This window comes from Ochotona curzoniae, unplaced genomic scaffold, assembly GCF_017591425.1.
Source record: "Ochotona curzoniae isolate NIBS_2020 unplaced genomic scaffold, NIBS_Ocur_1.0 contig_430, whole genome shotgun sequence".
NCBI classification, from domain to species: domain Eukaryota; kingdom Metazoa; phylum Chordata; class Mammalia; order Lagomorpha; family Ochotonidae; genus Ochotona; species Ochotona curzoniae.
The window spans coordinates 20,114,168-20,134,649 of record NW_024466219.1 but is presented as its reverse complement, the minus strand read 5'-3'; the positions used below and the strand labels follow the sequence as shown (position 1 = coordinate 20,134,649).

Sequence of the window (20,482 nt, the reverse complement as noted above, 5' to 3'; positions counted from 1 at the left end):
ACTGCAGAGCTGGAAAACTGTAAAACAAAATTTAAATATTATGGTTTGAGTTCTTGGTGAGTGCTGACAATTCTGAAAGTAATTATTTCTAATATGTGACTTGCACAAAAGTCACACTTTGCCTTTAGTGCAGTAGCTGTCTGCTAAAAGCTGTCCCTGGGGAGGGGCTGTTACTTCTCATTATACAAAAAAAAAAAATTCCTTTATATGGTTTGAATGTATTAATTCTTCAGTTAAAGTCAGTTGAAAGAAAAGTTACTCACAGAATTTAGAATTTGCAACTTGAATAATTACAACAAAAAGCATTTTCATCTGGTAGCTTTAAAAATTTAGTAATGTCACATTTAAAATAAATCCCATTTAATAGATATTAAACAAATTTTTTTCATTTTGAATCTAGGATATTGAAACACTCAAATTACATAAATTGTTTAGATTTTTATATTCTAGGATTTTATCCATAATTTAAAGTGTTTTTAAGAGAATTAACTCTTAATATTTTTTGATGTAAGAGTAGAATAGAGTGATTAAGATAAAGGCTAGCTTGATCCCAATAACTGTGAGTAACTGAATGGTACTGGTACATGTGGGACTCTCTTGGATACTAATGATCTGTGTGTAGGGATTTACTCGTCTCAACTCCCCCCAGGGGGCTTTGCTGGGAGTGAGTCACCTTCAAGGATGCTTGAGCCAACCATGGCATTTCCCACCCACAACGGAACGTTGTCCCGTGATAAGGCTTTTTCCCATCATTGCTTGTAATTATTGTTCATTTCCCCCTACTTCTCCTGTCTAATAATTTCCTTCATTATTCCCCCCTGCTTTTCTACCCTCTCTTCTGGTCTGTTTCTGTACCTCTGTGTCCTGCTTTTCCATGGAGAGGCTGGAGTTGTTGCCATCAGTCACTATTCAGTTGCCTGTTGGAAATGGAAACTTACACTTTAATCTTCAGTTCTGTTTGTTGGTAGTAATATTTACCACCCAGGTTAGGTTTTTTTCTTCCTTTATTTAAAAAAAAAATAAAGCATTTTTGTTTGATGCCATTCGATGTAAAAGTGTTTACTATGTGGTCTTAGTTGGATTTGGGTTTGTATTTCTATAATGAAGTTGGAGATCTAAATAATCTGCAACAATTTGTATATTAATTTTTGCTGCAGCCTCACCAATATTTGCTGTTAATGAATCAGAAATGATATTTGGCCCTGTTTTGTATTTTCTTGGTCTTTTCTGGATGAGAGCATTTTATTTATCTATAGTTTGTATTATTTTTTTTCTCATAATTTAAAACAAAGTGTCATCCTGTGCTGGAAGATATACTTAATTTCTTTTAAAATATTTATAAGTTACACATGAAAGGAATATTTATATGTTGTTATGGCAGTTAAGTCAGATTCTCCAGAAAAGCGGGACTAATAGGTTATGTGTGTAAATGGATAAGAGGGGCTTGTTGACTGCTTCATGAGACATGGATGCCTGGAAGTCCCTTGATCTGCAGCCTGCCAGCAGAGAGCCCGGGAAGGCCCGGTGTGCTGCTGCAGTCCTGTCCTGCCCAGCAGCCCTGTAGTCACGGAAGCCAGTGTGCCAAGTCCTGGTACAGTCTGAACCCCAAGAACTGGGGGTTGGTGGCCTAAGGCCTGTGATAGGGCACTGGTTCTGTGGGTCACAGTGGGAGGCCTGATGTGGCAGCACCGCAGATGTGGGGAGCAGTAATACTTGGGAAGTCTCAGTTAAGTGTAAGTGTGATTTTTATTTTTCTTACCACTTTTACAGTTTTCCTGTGAGTCTGAATCTGGTTCAGAGTTAAAAGTTTTTAACATCACTACACAGAAAAAACATGGAAGTGTTTTAAGCAAATAGATAAGTGTCATATTTTGGTTACCAGATAGTTCATTCCGTTGAGTAAGCACTTCATAAGCCTCTTACTGGGTTTAAAGGGTAGAAAGTGAATAAAGATGTAATAAATCCCAGGTTTAAGCAATGCCATTTCATATTCTCAAGTAGCATTATGGCTTGCTAGAGCTTTGCTTTGCAAGGAGCAGGGCCGAATTATCCTGGGCTGTGAAGCAAAGCAGTGGGTTGGGTGCTGTTCCTCTCCACACACCATCAAGATCCAAATTATTTACTGGCATGACTGTAGATTGGCTTCCTGTAGAATTTTGTGAAACAACTCCCTGGTTTTCCCTGTAGGTAAAAGTTTATATCTGAGCCTCTGAATTCAATTTTCAAATAACCGAGTGGATTTGGTTTGTTTGCTTGTTTTCATAGCTTTTTAATGGTTCCAAGGGGAAGTGATGGATACCACAATTTAGAATATTGAGGATTAGGCCAGAGCAGCTTACTGCCAGCTGATGGCTCAAAATAATGTCAAATTTGACGGCTTGTCTGTAAATGCTTTTGTAACAAGTGATTTCTGAGTTACTCATGTCATACTAACCATGGTGATGTCAGTCAGCTACCTGAGCCCATGGTATGGGGTGGCTGTCTACAGATGGAACCTTCCAAAATTTTGCCCTGGCACATTACAGTCAGTTTTATTCGGCGATCCTGAGTTAAAGGATCAGGTACCGATTTGTATATGTAGTATACAAAGATGAGAATAATGCAGTCTCATAGGGTAAACAGATGCATAAAATAGAGCACAGATTTATCACTGTAGATATAGTCACAAAGGACAGAGTTTGCATTGAGAAGAATGTCTTAAAGTAAGAAGTGATGGCAGGAACATGAAGGGGATTAAGACAGCAGTATAAGGTAGCCGTTTAGCATCCAGGATAGGAAGTCAACCATTAAATATTAAATGAGATAATTTGGAAATAGTGCATTCAGTGCTTATAAGCTATATGGAAATAAATAGCAGAAACAACAATTAAAAGGGAGTGTGTCTGGGGAAAATGTATCTGAGGAGGAAAAGAATAGGGCTATTATATTTTTAATTTATTTTTCATTTCATTTGGAAGTCAGAGAGACTGAAAGACAGAGAGAGCTTCCATCTTCTGGTTCACCCCCCAAAATCCCACACCTGGGTAGGACATGGACAGGCTAACACCAGGAGCCTAAAACTTCACTTATCTGTCCCGCACGGGTGCAGGAATCCAGGTAGTTGGGCTGTCACCCGTGGCCTTCCTGGACACTTATCAGCAGGAAGCTAGATGCTGGCATCCCAAGCCAGTGTTCCAAGCAGGGACTTAGGCTGCTGTGCCAATCCTTCACCCCAAGGCTGGTATTTTTCATCATCTACCTTACATTCCACTTTACCTTCTAAAAATAAACTCTGAATATGTTACTTAAGTTTTTATATTTTCCATTTTTTAATTCTACTCCTTTAGGCTAAACATAGGTGTTATCTTTGCTGTGTATCCTGTGCCACAAGCAGGCATGCACATTCCATCATTAAAATTCATAACAGTGCTCTTTGAACCCATCAGATGATGTTTATCCTATTCTGAATGTTTGCTTTTTCGTAACCTACTGATGCATTATTAGCCTTTTGAAAACAGTAACTGTTTATCTTAGCATTTCCTTACATATTGTTGACATAATTGAATTGAGCGTTTAGTCATGTTTTGGTTTTTTTGGTTCATATTCTGAAGTCTTGACAGCATAAAAGTTCGAATGTTTTAACTTGAACTTAGTGTAATCTGCTAAGCATTATTTTATATCTTTTTGTGTTTGTTTGTCTTTTAATTAGTTTTGTTTATGTGAAAGGCAGAGAGATCGTGATCTTCCATCCACATGTTTACACCCCAAATACCTGCAACAGTGAGAGCTGAGCCAGGCTGAAGTTGGGAACCTAGAACTCAGTCCAGGTCTCCCACCTGGGAATAACTCAACTATCTGAGCCTTCACCTGTTGCTTCCCAGGAGGCGGGTGTTGGAAGGGAAGTCAGAACTAGAGGCAGGCAACACCAGTGCCAGGGCCAGGCATCTAAACGCCTCTGCCCTTGACACCTGCTTTCAAGTTTTATCTGGTCTTCTAGGGAGTTTGGTAGAGTTCTTTGTATCTAAGAGCACATTATGGATGACTGAAAATAAGAACTTTTGTTTCTTAAACATTAGAAGTTAGTTTCTCATTTGGATGGCAGATGGTTATATATAAATATGTATTTACCTAAATCTTACAAGAACTCCTCTTACTTGATTCCAAGAGGACTTGGTATTCAATGCATTTGATCCTTTGCCATATTAGGGGATTAGTCATTTTAATATTTTAATCCCATGGTGACCAAACAATCAGAGTAATAGGAGTCGATTGCTCTTGAGGGAGCATTTGGTCTGCCCTCCTGGCTATCTGTTAAGTCAAGAGAATATCCAGGCTATTCTGGGCAGATGGTAGGCTGGGCTCACTGTCAAAACAGCCCTGTCTGACGCTCAGCCCATGGAAAGCGATGGATGCTACGCCAACTTTTCCATATTCTTACGTTCAGTTGGCAAACCTGAATTTTCCCTTGTTTAATTTAAGCTTATTTTAAATGCTCATTTTCTCCTTCTAAAGATATTTTAAATGCTTGTTCAAGCTCTTCAACCTGTGGCTCTTGCTAAGTTATTCTTAGGTTGATTAGACCTGTTTTTATATTAACAAACTGCATTGATCTTATTTAATGAAATGCATACCTGCCAATAGTATCTAATATGCTTCTCTTACAAAGACTGTCCTTCTGTGCTAACCTCAGGGCTTGTGGTATTCTTAGAACAAAGAAACCTCTTAGATGAATTATCTGTACTAGGCCTTACAGACTGATAGAATTTGAACAGGTAGAGAGGGGAAAGGATGGATAGGCATTTTGTGCAGTAATAACTATATGAATAAATACCTAACAGAGGAAGTATATATGAATGTGTAGGAAACAGTAATATAGCATGAATAAAGAAGTTGTAGAAAGTGAAGTTCAACAGGTGAGTTCAGATTTTGGTGCATCCTAAAAGTCAAAATAAGTATTTGTAGCTGTAAGTTCCAGAAAACACAATACAGATGGAATTAGACTTTGGCCATAAGGGAACTTGTTGGTTTACTTAACTGGACATCCAGAGTAATACAGGCCCCATGATGGGCTAAATCTCGTGACTCGAGCTGTGTATCTTTCAGTTATTTTCTCCTAATTAGGTTGGCTTCATCTTTACCCGGCAGCTACAGAGCCAACAAATGCAACACATCATCCTTTCACAGCTAAAGGAAGAGCTTGATTGAACTTTGCTGTAATTTCTCTCTATTTTTTTAAGATTTATTTTTATTGGAATGGCAGACATACAGAGAGAGAGATATGAAGAGAAAGATTTGTCCATTGAGTCACTCCCCAAGTGGCTGCCATGGCCAGAGCTAAGCTGATCTAAAGCCAGGAGCCAGGAGCTTCCTCTGGGTCTCTCATGCCGGTACAGGGTCCTGAGGTCTTGGGCCATCCTCAGCTGCCTTCCCAGGCCACAAACAGGGAGCTGGATGGGAAGTCGAGTAGTCGAGACACGAACTGCTTCCCATATGGGATCCTGGTGGATGTAAGACAGTAAGACAAGGACTTTGGCCACTAGGCTAACATGCTGGGCCCCCTGTGATTTCTGTTAAACTTTTGTAATCTCTTAATGAACATTTATTCTCATCTGTTTGGGACTGGCCATGGCTGAGGGTGTGGTGATGATGAAAGGCTCTCAAATGGTTTTTGATGGTCATGGTGCCAGGACTCCCAGTTAGCTGAGTGATAACAGATTTGCAGACTTTTGCTTTGGATGGGATTATTTCATTTTAAAATCAATATATATGTATCTTTGGTGAGAGGATCCTTACGAGTGACTTTGTACGTAAGCCTTTTCTATTAAATCTTGCCACACAGCAAAGGTAATATATCTTAGGAGGTTAAAAAATAATGCACATACTTGACTGATGCATCTGTATAAGAAGCTTGAATAATCTCTGTATAAGTTCTAGCCTCCCCATGTGACACCAGCTAGCGGAGAGCTGTAGGAAAGTCAGAAACTCGCCCAGTGTCCTTCCCACCGTCCAGTGCTGGCTCTTTTGCCCTGTCAGCTAGCACCTGGTCACGTCCGCTCCGTGCACTAATTACTCTTTATGCCTTGTCCAGACTTTCTAATTGTTACCTGTGGCCTATTCTTTCATTACAAGAAGTTGAACCCCTCTCTTGTTCTATCTGAATGGATATTAAAAGTCCCAGGGGCAGTTACAGCTGAAGTGGTGAGAGAATAGGTTTGCTCTTCAGTGTGCTTCTGTTCACCTCTCAAGCCTTTTCCTTTCATGACAGACCTACATCTTACAAAGTGACTCTAAACATATTCACCAGAAACACATGGCAGCACTAAGTTATAAGATGTATATGTTTAAAAATGGTTTTTACTATTAAAATTGAAATGAAAATTCAAGACTTCTGTCTTAGAGTGGAAGATCCCCAAGAATGTGTCGTGAATGGAGTCTCAAGAGTTTGTCCCCAAACTGGCATAGATCAGTTTACAAATACTGATAGCTGCATCTAAATAAGATGTTTCTGACTAATTTTACACTAGCTTAAAAAATCTTTCTATGAGAGGAATATTGAAAATTAGTATAGTTTTTAAAAAGACAACACTATCTTTCAAAATTACTAATGCATTTTCACTTTGGTACTAGCAATTTCGCTACTAGAAATTGTAAGTAAACTTGAATTTCTGTGCAGTTGTGTTATTACTGCACTGTTCAATACCTTTCTCCACTCCTGACTCTAATACAGTGGGGCCCTAATCCATGTGCTTTCTGCACTACTTCACTTCCACTTCAGGGATCCCACAAATTACCTGCTGGCTGGGTTTCCAGCATTTGAGGGTGATGTTGGAGTCTGTGTGTTTTGGGAGCAGTGCTATTACCTGCTGCATGAGCAATGAAGGGGTACTGGGAAGGCCTCCAGGCGGTGCGGTGGGTGAGCCCTGCTGAGACATGTGGGAATCACGTGCCACAATGAAAAGAGGCCCTGCGAATGTGGAGGAGAAAGTGAGGCATCTCCTGGGGCTGCTGGGTGCTCTCTTGAAGAGGAGATTTCCAGTGGGAGAGTGAGTGGCACTGTGGACATCATGGTTGTCTGCTCCCTGTTGTGGCACTGTAAGAAGGTCGTGGGGCCTTGTGTCTGCTAGGCTTTTCCCAGTACCAACCACTGGCTCCTCCCATGTGTTAACCAGCCCCAGTTCCTGGTTGTCTTGGAGGAAGTGAAACTAGGTGAGAAGATGGTCCACTTTGATGCTGAAAAGCTTGCAGAGAGCCAACTTAATAAAAAAAAAAAATGCCTCTTGAGAAAAAGAAGGGCTCACAGGAAGAGAGGCAGAGCCCCAGACGGAGTCAAAGAGGAGATAACGGGGCCACCCCAGCTGCTGAGGAAGAGGTGGACGATGTGAACAAGCACTGGATGCTGAGCCCAGGGCTCAGGACCCCTTGGCTGACCTGTCCAAGAGTACCCTAGAGTGGGAGGGATGGAAGCCTAAGTGCTCCAACCAGGACACACTCTGGTAATGACTGCTGCTTCCTGTGGTACATCAAGGACCGTTTTCCTGAAGCGTTCATGGAGATCTTTGTGAATTGCAACCTCATTACTGGACTGTACCAGCGATTGGATAAACTGAGGAAGAAGGCCTTAGCCAGCTTCATCCCCTTTGAAGCCAGTAGTAACAGCTCCATTTCTCCACTCTGGGTTTTCCGAGGCCAAGAGTTTGTCTCCCGCTGAGCCCAGATTAGCAGGTGGTCCACAGGTTGTATACCTGGAGGAAACAACCTTAGAAGCAAAGAGACCCAGACCCTGTCAGAAAGTACTCTGCCTGGGAGAGAGACCACAGACTGCGGGCAGAGCCTTTGATCAGGACAAGGTATTGAGATGAGCATCTCTTGCTATTGCCTAGCTGTCAGCACCTGCACGTCACAGAAAGGCAGCTTATTAAAGGAAAAGGATACTGAAAAAGAATTCAGTTGAAGAATACCAATACAAAGGATCAACTTAGGCAATATTGATCAGGAAGAAAGAAAGCCTACATTACCATTATCAGGAGTAAAAGAAGGGTATCACTATAAATCTGACAGTTATTAAAGACAGTAAAAGGGCAGTAAGTGCAACTCTTCCAGAAAGGGATATGTCCTAGCTTGTGTTATGACACCAGCTTAACACTGGCAGTATAACCTAAGGCAGGGATATAACAAAAGGAAAAATTTATAGGCACACCTCTTAGACGATCATAGTGCAGCACTAAATTCAGGGGCATATAAAACATATATCACATTATGTAGTGAAAGTATATGTTCCAGAAGTGGAAGTTTGATTTAAGGTTCAAAATTCAACCAGTGTACTTCCTCACATTAACAAAATGAAGAGAAAAATTACATAAGCCTTTCAATATCTGGGAAAAATTTTTTTACATAATAAAAAACCTATTTATGGGTTTCAGGAAGATTATGGAAAATATACTTTGGCACAAAGAAATTTTGACATACATGAGCAGTTTTTTTCATAACATGCATTTTCATAAACTTTTTTAAGACCATTTTTTAAAAAAAAAAATATTTATTTATTTATTGGGAAGTCAGATATACAGAAAGGAGGAGAGATAAGAGAGGAAGATCTCCCGTCCAATGATTTGTTGGGGGCACTGACCATTTCCTGCCCTGTGATCGGCCCTTTGCCCTGATTGGTCTACCTTGGTTATCTTTAAGCTGATTGGACAAGTTTGACAGATAAGCGGGGGGGGGGGGGGGGGGCGGAGGAGGGGCTGGAGCATAACGGACATAACAGTTTTTAACGGAAGATCGGAATAAAGCGCCTTGGAGACTCTCTCAAGTGTCAGGTGATTTCTTCCGCGGGACGGGAGGACCCCGATAATGATTCACTCCCCAATTGAGCACAACGGCTGATGCTATGCTGATCCGAAGCCAGGATCCAGAAACTTTTTCCAGGTATTCCACACCAGTGCAGGGTCCCAAGGCTTTGGGCCGTCCTCGACTGCTTTCCCAGGCCACAGGCAGGGAGCTGGATGGGAAATGGAGCTGCCGGGATTGGAACCGGCGCCCATATGGGATCCCGGTGCATTCAAGGCGAGGACTTTAGCCGCTGGGCCACACCGCAAGGCCTGAAGACCTTTTTAAACTTATCTTTTAATTCCATTTTCCACAAACTTCTTGAAATACTATTGATTTTGATTGCCTTTTATCTTTCCAAGTTCTGTTTATTTTATTTGAAAGGCAGAGTTACAAAGAGAGAAGAAGGGGAAGAGATTCAGAGTTTTCATCTGCTGGTTTACTCCCCAAGTGACAGCAATGGCTAAGGCTGGGCTGGCACCAAGTTCTGTCTGGGTTTCCCACTTGAGTGGCCCAAGCATTTGGGCCATTCACTGCTGCTTTCCAGGCTCATTATCAAGGAGCTGGCCAGAAGTGAAACAGCTGGGAATGCACTAGCACTTGTTTGGGGATGCCAGCATCACAGGAAGTGGCTACACACCCTGTGCCACAATGCTGGTCCCTCTTTTCGGGTATATGAATGTAAAATTTTCATTAAAGTACTGAGTTCTTTAAATTGATTTTTAATAATTTTTTTTCAAACGATGCTGCTTTCCTCCCTCTTTTCCCTGCATATTAACAGTTACATTTGAATGATAAAATACCCAGCAGGAGAGAGCACTCTGATAGATCCAGGCCTTTGAAGGAGGCCGAGGAGAGTCATTCTTGTCAGCGTGGAATCCTTTGTGTAGCTTTCACTGATCCTGAGACATATTCTATTGATCATGCCATGGAAGTCGGCTTCTGTTTCTGTGATCTAAGCATTGCTGTGATGTTCAAAATCTTACCGAGTAACTGACATGCATTTTGCCTAAAGCTGAAGAGGAATGGCAAGTTGTAGATCCTAACCAAAGATAGAAAGCCACGTTACACCTTTCAGAAATGACAGGGCAACTTCACAGAAGAGCTGTTGCATTACCGTAATGTCTATTTTCATGACCTCTAGAAACCCCAGTAAAATAACACTAAATGAAAAAAAATGGTATTTTAAAAAATTAATTATTTTTATTTGGGAGACAAGGAAAGAGAGCCCTCATCATCAGATTCAGTCTCTAGATTGCTGCATGGCCCGGTGCCAGGCCAGGATGAGGTGGGGAACAAGGAATACGGTCCAGGTCTCACAGGTGGACGGCAGTCACCGCTGCCTCTCCTGGTCTGCATGGCAGGCACCTGGAGTCAGGAGCCAGAAGCAGGTTTGAACCTGGCACTCTGACATGGGATGTGGGCTTCTGTACTATAAAGCCAAACACTTGCCCCTAAGTGAGGTCTTTCGGTTTGTTTTTAAGTATAAACTCACAAGGATGAGGAAAAAAAGAAAGATAGGGAGGCTGGAAAAGCAGAGTAGTAAATGTAGGAACAGAAGCATCTAGCTACAAGAAAGCTAAGAACTTACCTCTTCCTAACATAGAACTTCCAGAACAGCTGGCAGCCTCTGTGCTTAGGAAGTAAGGTTGCAGGTACTACTAAGCTTGGGAAAACTGGTGGAAATCTTTTTTAAAAATTGTTTTCTTGTTAGAATTATTCATTTGAAATAGAGAAGACAGAGAAATCTTTCACCTACTGGTTCACTCCTCAAATGCCAAAAACATGCCTGGCAGCGCCAGGCCAAAGCCAAGATCCGGAAACTCCATCTGGATCTCCCGCATGGGTGATTGACCCAGCTAGTTGACCCGTCACCTGCTCTCCGCCAGGGTGCGTGTTAGCAGGAAGCTGGATTGAAAAATGGAGCTGGGCACTCTAATATGGGATGCTGGTGTCCCAGCTGGCATCTTAACCACTGTGCCAAATGCCTGCCTTTGAAATCTGTTGAAGAACACAGAACACACTCAGATCCCTCAAGAGACGCTGACCTACACCCCTTCCTACCCAAGCGCACAGTGACTCCCTACCCTGGCAGATGCTAGAGGCTTGCTCTGGAGAGGGAGCTAGGGTCTCTGTGTGCCTCCAGCATCAGGCCTGCTGGGGCAGGGAAAGGCAGGTTGGTGTGCTGAGCTCTGAGTCCCAGTGCCCTTGTCTCACTGGGACCACAAAGCCACAAAGCTAGCAACCAGTCTTACAGTTCTTCCTTGGGGGAAATGAGCAAGGGGTGATGAAGAGCATCAATTTAAATGGCCCACTCAGCTGATCCTCCTGGAGGCCTGAGGGCCACAGACTCTCAAGTGCTGAGCACTTTCACCCGGCTGCTCAGCCCCGCCTCTGTGAGTTCTAACCAGTTAAAAAAATACTGACAAAGCAGACAGAAGGACGTGAGTCAGAGGTCTAGACTCTCTCCAGGAAAGGGCGTCTCCCAAAACTCCTGATAGTGCCTAGAGTTTATTAACCCTCCTCTTTACTTCTGTGCTTAAAGACATCCTTGATAGTTTAAAACTTTCTCAAGGATATTGTAGCAATAAAAAAATAAACTACTAAAAAGGAATGTTTAAAACAGTACGAAGAACTATTAGAAATTTAAAAACACAATAAAATAAAAAGGTATCAATGAACGTTATGGAAGTAAGAAATGTCCTAGATGGATGAAAATTATTTGTAACCATAAATCCTGTATCTAGTCTGGTTATCATGATCAGATGTGAAGATAGTTAAAAGGCCTTGGTAGACCAAGTAACCTTTCCTAAGAAACTGCTGGGTGTGCATCATCAAAGTTTGTCATAAGAGGAAGAAGAAGGTGTGAGGTGCAGGCCGCACTTTACCCGCTTCAGGAGTGTGGGGCCTCTCCAGGACATTCCTGGCAGCATCTTAACTGCTGTGCCAAATACCTGCCTGGTCCCGGGATATTGTTTCTCTGACCCTTTAAAAAGTAGTTTACAGACTACTAGACATCAGGCTTTGAACTTTGAGAGCTGGTGGTTGGATTAGTTATATGTAAACAGAAGATTTAAGCAAATGAAAAACAATGTAATTGTCTAAGCCAGGGAAAATAAAGATAGGGCAATAAAGAAAAAGTAGTGATGACATATTCCATGGCTTAGCTGTGAATCTCTAATAATGAGCTAGTTCAAATTTTTGTATATCCACATTGGGAAAATGGGGGAAGGGAGATGAATGTGTAGCAGAAAAGGGAAGAGGAGAAAGCCTCATCTGCATCTTCCATAGTGAGGAATTGGTGGATAAGGCCTAAAATGGAAGAAAAATCAAGACGATGGGCTGCGAGAGGTGAAAATCAATCCTCAGGGGAGGGGGATGGAGCCGCGGTTCTTCATACAGACCCTTTGCAGACTGAACACTGGGTACTGTATGAACACTGGGTACTGTAGGCACCAACATGGATGCATAGCAGGTAAAGCCAGCCCCTGTGATGCCAGCATCCCCTTGGGCACCCATTCCAGTCTTGGCTGCTCCACTTCCCATGCAGCTCTCTGCTGTTGGCCTCAGTGTTTGGCCTGCTGTCAGGGCCACTCAGGCTGTGGGCCACAGGTTGGAGGATCTCCCTTTGTAACTCAAATACATAAGTAAGTCTTCAGGGTAATATCCAATAGCTCTTTCCATCAGCTAAAGTTGTCCCTGTTCATACAGCCAGAATCTCTGACATAATTAGTGAAAAGCCACCAATTTGGGCAGGTTCTATGTGGTTCTCAAACAGTCCTGCCAAAAGAGCTTTGATTGCTAAGATACATTGCTTGGCCTCACTTAATATAGTACTATATTGCTTGAATTAATTGCATTTTAAAACTTTATTCTAAATACTGTCCCTACTTAAATCTGCAAATACAGAAAGTCATGGTTATTTTCAGTGATTATTTGTAGATGCAGGATAACTTAAAAATTTGTTTTCAGCATCTATTGCTGGACCCAACCTATAAGGGGGCAACATTAGCGATCTCTGTTGTATAATTCACAACAGTTTCCAAAAACCAAATACAGGGCTGGCCTTGTGATGTACTGAGTTAAGCCACTGGCTGCCACACCAGCATCCCATGTGGGCCACAGTTGAAGTCCTGGCTGCTCCACTTCTGATCCGGCTCCCTGCTGTTGTGCCTGGGAAAGCAGTAGGTAATGGCTCACGTGCTTAGACCGCTGCACTCATGTTTAAGACCTGACTGAAATTCCTGACTTCAGCCCAGCCCAGCCATTGCAGCCATTTGAGTAGTGAACCAGTGGATGAAAGACCTCTGTCTCTCTTCCCTTGTCTCTTTCTCTTTGTAACACTGCCTTTCAAACAATAAATACAAGCTTTATAAAAACAAACAAACAGAATCCCTAGATGCCCTGAAAGAATGACCTTTGCAAAAACAAAAGATGACTTCTTGATTGTGTACAGCTTGTCATTACCCAAGCTATGCTATAGATCTGAGAGGTTTTGACCTTGAATTTACCCTACTTGTCTTAGGATCTTTCCGGTTAAAGACGTACCCCTGGAGACTGACGACAGCCTCGCTGATTGGCTTTACCAGCGGTTTATTGAGAAAGAAGACCTCTTGTCACATTTTTATGAAACAGGTATGTAAACCTACTAGTAATTCCAGAGGGACTTCCGGGAGATGACTATCTTTTGATCTTTACAATAAAGGAGTAAAAATATTTGCATATTTAAGAATTTGGGCTTTACATTTTTGTAAAGATAGAACTGGGTTAAATTTATTCAGGCTTGTCCTTTGTAAGCCTGTGTGCAGGAAACATCCATGTTGTATCACACAGGTGGGTCTAGTCAGGAGTCGGCACAGGACCCATCTGTGAACAACTGCAGGTGCACATGTAAAATTATGGGGGGTGAATCACACTGGCATTATACTTGATTATTTAAATAGCATCATGGGGTAGTCATTATTTAACACGTCCTGAGAAAACTAAAAAGCAGTGGGCAGGATGTTGGCTGAAAGCCAGACACTAGCAAACTACTTTCCCAGCCACATGCAGGACCTGTTCTCTAGCACCTGCCACAGGCACGAAAGGTGAACCGAGAGAAAAGCTCCTGAGTGAGTGTCGCAAGGTTTGTGATCAACAAAGGTGGGCAGGCAGAGGGTGAGAAGGGGGTCATCATGTCTCTCTGCTTTCCCAACCCCAAACCCTTGCCTTGTGATGTTTGGCCAAAATAGTACCAGCAATAATGGAAGCCTCTTTTTTTTTTTTTTTAAAGGTTTATTTATTTTTACTGGAAAGTCAGATATATAGAGAGGAGGAGAGACATAGAAGAAGATATTCTGTCTGCTGATTCACTCCCCATGCGGCCACAGCAGCCGGGGCTGAGCTGATCTGAAGCCAAGAGGCAGAAGCCTCCTCTAGGTCTCCCACTAGGGTGCAGGGTCCCAAGGCTTTGGGCCATCCTCCACTGTTTTCCCAGGTCACAAGCAGGGAGCTGGATGAGAAACAAGCCTCTTGGGACACAAACCAGCACCCGTATGGGATCCTAGCACATGCAAGAGGAGGACTTCAGCCGCTAGGCTACCACACTGGGTCCTGGAACCTCTTTTTAAGAAAACTATTTGGATGTTAGACTTTGAAACTTAGAAGTGCACGCAGTAAATGGCTTGTGAGAAGCCAATCCCCTCATGAATCAGCTTACCCTGGAGGATTATCTCAAGGACAAAGACTGAGTGTGGTGGGACAGAGCTTAGGTACTGTTACTCTGAAGTGATGATCTGGATTTCCTTTCCACACACAAAAAAAGCCCAGACATCTATTTACTTTGTATTTCTCCTTTTTAAGAAGATACTTCATAGCTTATACAGTTTGTTTGAAAATGTCAGTGGTAAAAGAAAACTTTTTGTGCCCTGCACTCTCTCTCCAAAAAATCCTAACTTCATTTACAAATAGAGGAATCAGTATAAATTGTACTGTTTCAGAAATTGTGTATGTCACTTTCATGTGGCCAAGATGGCAGAAACCTTTAGGAGTCTACTGTGAAATGAGACAGAAAGCACCTGCTCTGCTGCAGGTTCCTCTGCAGTGGAAGACAGATGGTGATGCAGACCATCCCACAGTGGGAAGGAACCTCGAACATGAGACAGAGTGACTAGGGCTGGGCAGTGAGTGTTTTCCTGGTGTGCAAAGGTGCAGCTGTGCCAGCTGTTTGCTCAGCTGCAAGTGCATAAAGGCAGAGGCGCCAAGGCAGGAATGAGCAGGCCGTTTGGAAATTAAAGTTCAATTAAGATCTGTCCTCAAGAGTGGTAAAAGTTGGCACAGACTTGCTGTCTCAAAATCACCACCCAGTGACACTCTTGCTGCTCAGGGAGACCCACCACTAGGGCAAAGCGAATCAGTGTCTCTCTCTTGTCTTCCAGGAGCTTTCCCACCTTCCAAGGGCCAGAAGGAGGCTGTTTCCAGGGAGATGACCCTCAGCAACATGTGGATATTTCTCATACAGTCTTTTGCATTTTTGTCAGGCTATATGTGGTACAACATTATTCAGTATTTTTACCATTGCCTGTTTTAGGAATTGACTTGAACTTGTCAAGGTCACCATAGGAGTTCGGACTTTCATAAGTGTGTGTTATTTTACATGTGGAAATCAGGATTTATATACACACAAACACACACACACACACACACACATATATATAAAGCAAAGGAAATTCAATGGATGGATTAATATTTATCCCCCTTTGGGATATTTTAAGACTCTACTAAATAAGGATCAGTAATATAATGACCTGCTAATATATTTTAAGAACTTTTCATGTTTTAAAAAGATACACTGTATCGCATATTTAAACAAACATCACATTTGAAGAAGAGGAAATCATAAAACTATCCCAGCAGACTTTCTGGGAGAAAGTCTGATTACTTAGTTCAAGTTCACAAGGTTGTATTCATCCCCTGTAGCTGGGAGTCTGTGTTACGGCAATGTCCGGGCATCCTCATTGGTGCCTGCTTGTGGTCTGTGGCTAGTAACATGAGGGGAGCTGGTGGCCACCCTCCGGACAACTGCGTCCTCAGCCGCTAATGAGGTACCGTGACAGCGGGATTCTCTGCTGGAGAGGCTGTGGCCACTGAATACCTCCTGGTACTAGAGCCTTTCCTTAGCCCATGCCTCGTTTACATGTGCTGGTGCTTCCCCTGGGCGGGAGGACACACCCATTTCTCCTTTTGTGTAGAAGGCATATCACAGATGGATCATTGTCTTTTACAAAGCGCACTTTTCTCAGATGTACATACAGCAGAAGGTTAGAGATGAGTGTGTCGTAAGGGGAGTGTGGGCCCGCAGTTCTCCAGCACCTCGCCCCAGATGCCCCTGGCCTGCCGCCTCGTGGGTATCTCAGAGGCTTGCTTCCTCTTTCCCTCGTGAAATGTGAGCGCCAAATACATCTTGGCACAGTGAAAACAAACTGATGTACGGCATGCCAGTGGTCAGTTTAAGAGGAAACAGGCTTTGTTCTTGATAAAATGAGAGCTGGAACCAGACATTGGCTTAGAATGGTGACAGGTTGGCCCACAGCTCCCTGAAAACTGGGGCAGTGTGTCCCCATCATCTGTCAAGGAGCTGCCCCTTATGGAGGAGGGGGCGCCCTGGGGAGGCTTCCCAGTCTCTGCCACTTGCTTTTGAGGAGGGTAAAGTGGCAAGCCTCACTCTAGGAAAGCTTGTCTGTGATCTAATTCCATGTTTCCGTGATCACCTCCCAGGAGGACCACACTCTGCTCTAGAAGTGCTGGCGCTGCCCCAGGGTTGAGGTGATGCCTTCTGGCTGGGAACCGGAGGCCTAAGGAGAACCCAGTGAGTCAGCAGTAGTTGTCTGTGACGCGAGCATCCTAGCTTCCCCTGTTGGCACTAACCACACAGATAACAATTCTGAGAAATGGGCTCTACATCAAAACTAAAAGCTGGTGTTTTCTGTTTTTTGAATATACCAAAAAAAAAAAAAAGTGCAGAATGGAAAAGAAGTGAATTTTCCTCCAGTTATGTGGGAAAGGTAAAGCAACACCAAATAAAAGCCCATAGCAGCTTCCTCTTTGGAGGAACTCAGTGCTATGTGAAAAAGACTGATGTGCTAAACAAAATACCTCACTGAATACTGTACTACTGCTGGCACCATGTGGGGACAGTGGTGTGCATGGCTATAACAGTGGCTATAAAATGCAACCTTTTCCACATGTAAGCATTTCATTGTGTATTTTTGGTGACAAGGAATAAATGAAACTCAGCTCAAGTTAGAGGTACACATGAGGTTAGGAAACCAGGCAGAAGCTTAACAATGCTTCTGCAAATACCACTGAATTACACAGTGATTTAAAATTGCTCATTTGAGAAGTTAGTCAGCCATCCAGGGAAGAAATGACATACTGTCCAGTGTAACATGCGCAGTCCTAAGACGTGGGGAAACAGGCCTCATTGCCGAAGCAAGTGCCAGTTTTATTCCAAAAAACACCTGTATTTTGAACGTGTGACACTTGGCGACAGTAGTCATCATTGCGTCCCAAAGCTGTTAAATGCACCACACACGTCAAATGAACCCTCCGGCAGGATGCTGTCTTCTGCAAGCACCATGTCATTTCCACAGGCTTTAGAGTGACAAACACCAAAAGATGGGTGAGTTAGTGTTTAAAAACACACCTGCAAAAATCTGTCCGAGATCTCTGATAGTGCTTTCCTAATAGTGCCTGGAGCTCACCTGCCTGCTATAAGGAATGTGAAGGGAAAACCAGCGTTCTGAGAGAGCAGGCTGGGAAGCAGCCAGGAGCCACTGTCCTGAACTCAATAATCACTCCAGTTTGTGCTTGCTTTGGGAAGTGAGATGGCAGGAGGTCTAGGCGATTCACATTGGCATCTTATAGAGTTTGAGCACCTCTTAGCCTCGGCCATGCTGCCTAAATTCTCACAGCAGACAGGCTGGCAGTGACGGTGATGGGGCGAGTGCTTGGTCACAGACAGCTCTAAGTGACTTCAGAAGCAAACGGGCTGGTATTTCACTCTTCAGAAGCAGTTGGTGGTGGTGGAATATTTACGTGTTGTAAAGCAACCTACAAGGAATAAAACATCAAGTAAAGTTGGCGTGGAAATCACATTTTGGATGGGGAAACAAATTAGGAGAGAATCTAAGTAATAGATTTTTCTTCCAAAAGATGATTGTAAGTTTGTATCTGTTATATCCTTAATTTTCCATGATAAAAAGGAACTAGGGATTCCTGGCCAGTTTGTTAATTAATGGGTTGTTAATTCAGTAATGAGTCATGGTGAGCCAAAGCTCTTCATTTGATTAGGAGTTTGAGTTTTTATTTTCATCAAACTTTCTTTGCTGATCCAAAAAAAAAAAGTTGAGTTGTTTATTAATTCTGTCTGCCTGTGGATCTGTGGCTGTTAAATGTGAAAGAGCAGTGAAATGACATGGAAGTGGCCAGCCTGTCATCAGGAGGAGGAACCAGGTACCCAAGTGGGCTGTGGGCTAGCAGAGGTCCGGGGCGAGTCCAGAGTCGTGGAGTTACAGCTGTTGCCAAGCGCTTTCCTGAGAACCGACTCCTAAGGCCACCGGAAACAGCATGGCTTGGGGGGCTGGCGATCACCTGGTGGACCTTGGCATGGAGACAGCCTTCTCACCCTCTCTGCTCCTGACCCTCGCTTCTCATGGATTCGTCTGGGTGGTGTGCTCTGACAATCACTTCCTGCCAGACTCCAGAACTTGTTGGACCTCCTTATAAAAACAGAAGGTAGTGGTTAATCATGGGTAGTCCTCTTGGATTTTGATATTTAAAAGATGATGTTTTGTTTGCACTACTGAATAGGAAGCATTCGTTATTTTCTGTTTTTGTTGTTTTTGAAGTCATCATTACGCCAGACTTTTCTGCAGGGTTACCCTTACCAGTGTGCTCAGTTCTGGTCCACAAAGGATATATAAAAATGGTCTGTTCTCGCTCATTTTTTTTGTTGTTGTTTTTTGTCCTCAGTGCTGTGGACCTCACATCTGGTAACAGGCAGTAGGAAAATTGGCTCATTTCAGGTAGGCTAGAGACATTTACGTTTGGGACCAACATCACCTAAGTTGGAAGTTTCTAGATCACAGAGGGGCTGGTGTCGTCTGGAGCAGTCAGCTGGTGTGTGCTTGACCATATTGCTTTTGCACCAATCCCCAGTGATTAGGCGCTGAGACCCTGGGCCTAAGCCGAGATGCCGGGCCATCGGAGGAGGGTGACAGAAGCCATGTGGAAGACAGAATGGCAGCTTCTCTGCGCAGTGTCTGTCTGAGGACTTGACATGTAATATTTTTTTAAAGCAGTTCAAAGAGTAAGTCTTTTTTTATTATTATTGTACTCCGGTTGCACAGTATGCCCACATTTGGAATGGCTTTTATTGTGTGGAACTGACAAACACGTACTGTGATGCACACATCCTTGAATGGAAGAAGTCTATGCAGTTTCCAGCAGCTTCGCTCGTGCTGAGGAAGGAGACAGGTCTACCTTCAGCTGCCATTATTTCTGTCAAGTGCTCTCATTTCCTTTACCGTTTTGACAGAGTCGTATTTATTTTTGCACAGGCGGGTTTTTGCTTGCCGTAATGTTCACTTCTTCAGCGTCGACTTTGCTTTCTCTGTGTATCTGCATGTCGTAATGTGTGCTAAGGATGAATGTAAAGGCTGTGGCAACTGTAATTGGTTTTTGTATAAGGCTGGTCAAGTGCGGATCTGGTTTATGAATGCATCTGGGGATGACCTTAGTAACCAGATCACCTTTGCAGATGTTTAGTTGTGAACACCAAAAGAAGCGTTTTCTCAATAAAAAAAATAATAGCTGGTTCTATTTTTTTTTTAAACCTAGAGAAAATAAAGTTGCTTTTTTTCAACTGCAGTTCCTTCACTTCTTAGTGGCCAGTGGTGTGTGCCTGGACAGCTGAGATGTTTGGGTCTGAGCCTGTAAGTTTGAGCTCTGCCCTGGGGACAGCCATGTGACAAGAATAAACTGAAGGGTCCCTTGGGAAGAATTTTGGTTTTAAACTCTGCCCCCCTCCTCCATTTTCCTGGGGGTGGGGAAGGGAAGCTCTGGACACAAGCGTCTACAAGTTTGTTGTATATTTTGCTGATAGCAAGAATGTATAACACAAATAACAACAAAATATAACTACTTAGTTATAAGTTCCATAAAGCCAATTGAGTCTCAGCTCTTTCCTGACCCCTTGTAGCCAGTCTGTGGTTATGTCTCAACTGTGATTTGAATATGACATTATTTCCTGATCCACTAACTCACTTCCATTGTCTTTCAAACTCATATCTGATCCTCTCAGCTGTTTTATTATTATTATTATTATTAAAATTTTATTTATTTGTATTGGAAAGTCAGATATACAGAGAAGAAGAGAGACAGAGAAGAAGATCTTCCATCCATTGATTTACTCCCCAAGCGGCCGCTACGGCTGATCTGAAGGTAGGAGCTAGGAGCTTCTTCCGGGTCTCTAACTGCGGTGCAGGGTCCCAAGGCTTTGGGCCATCCTCAACTGCTGTCCCAGGCCACAGACAGGGAGCTAGATGGGAAGCGGGGCAGCTGGGATTAGAACCAGTGCCCATTTGGGATCCTGGTGCATTCAAGACAAAGACTTTAGCTGCAAGGCTGCTTCACCGGG

General features: G+C 43.1%; 1 protein-coding gene across 2 annotated transcripts in view; it reads left to right on the top strand.

Moving 5' to 3' along the window:
• Nucleotides 1-19,947, top strand: part of LPGAT1 (lysophosphatidylglycerol acyltransferase 1) — a 65,213-nt gene extending 45,266 nt beyond the window's left edge. For both annotated transcript variants that reach the window (XM_040985632.1, XM_040985633.1), the window contains exons 7-8: nucleotides 13,331-13,440; nucleotides 15,222-19,947. In XM_040985632.1, coding sequence (XP_040841566.1) covers nucleotides 13,331-13,440; nucleotides 15,222-15,373 — 262 coding nt within the window. In that variant the 3' untranslated portion in view covers nucleotides 15,374-19,947. The remainder of the gene's footprint in view (nucleotides 1-13,330; nucleotides 13,441-15,221) is intronic.
• The last annotated feature ends 535 nt before the right edge of the window (nucleotides 19,948-20,482 follow it).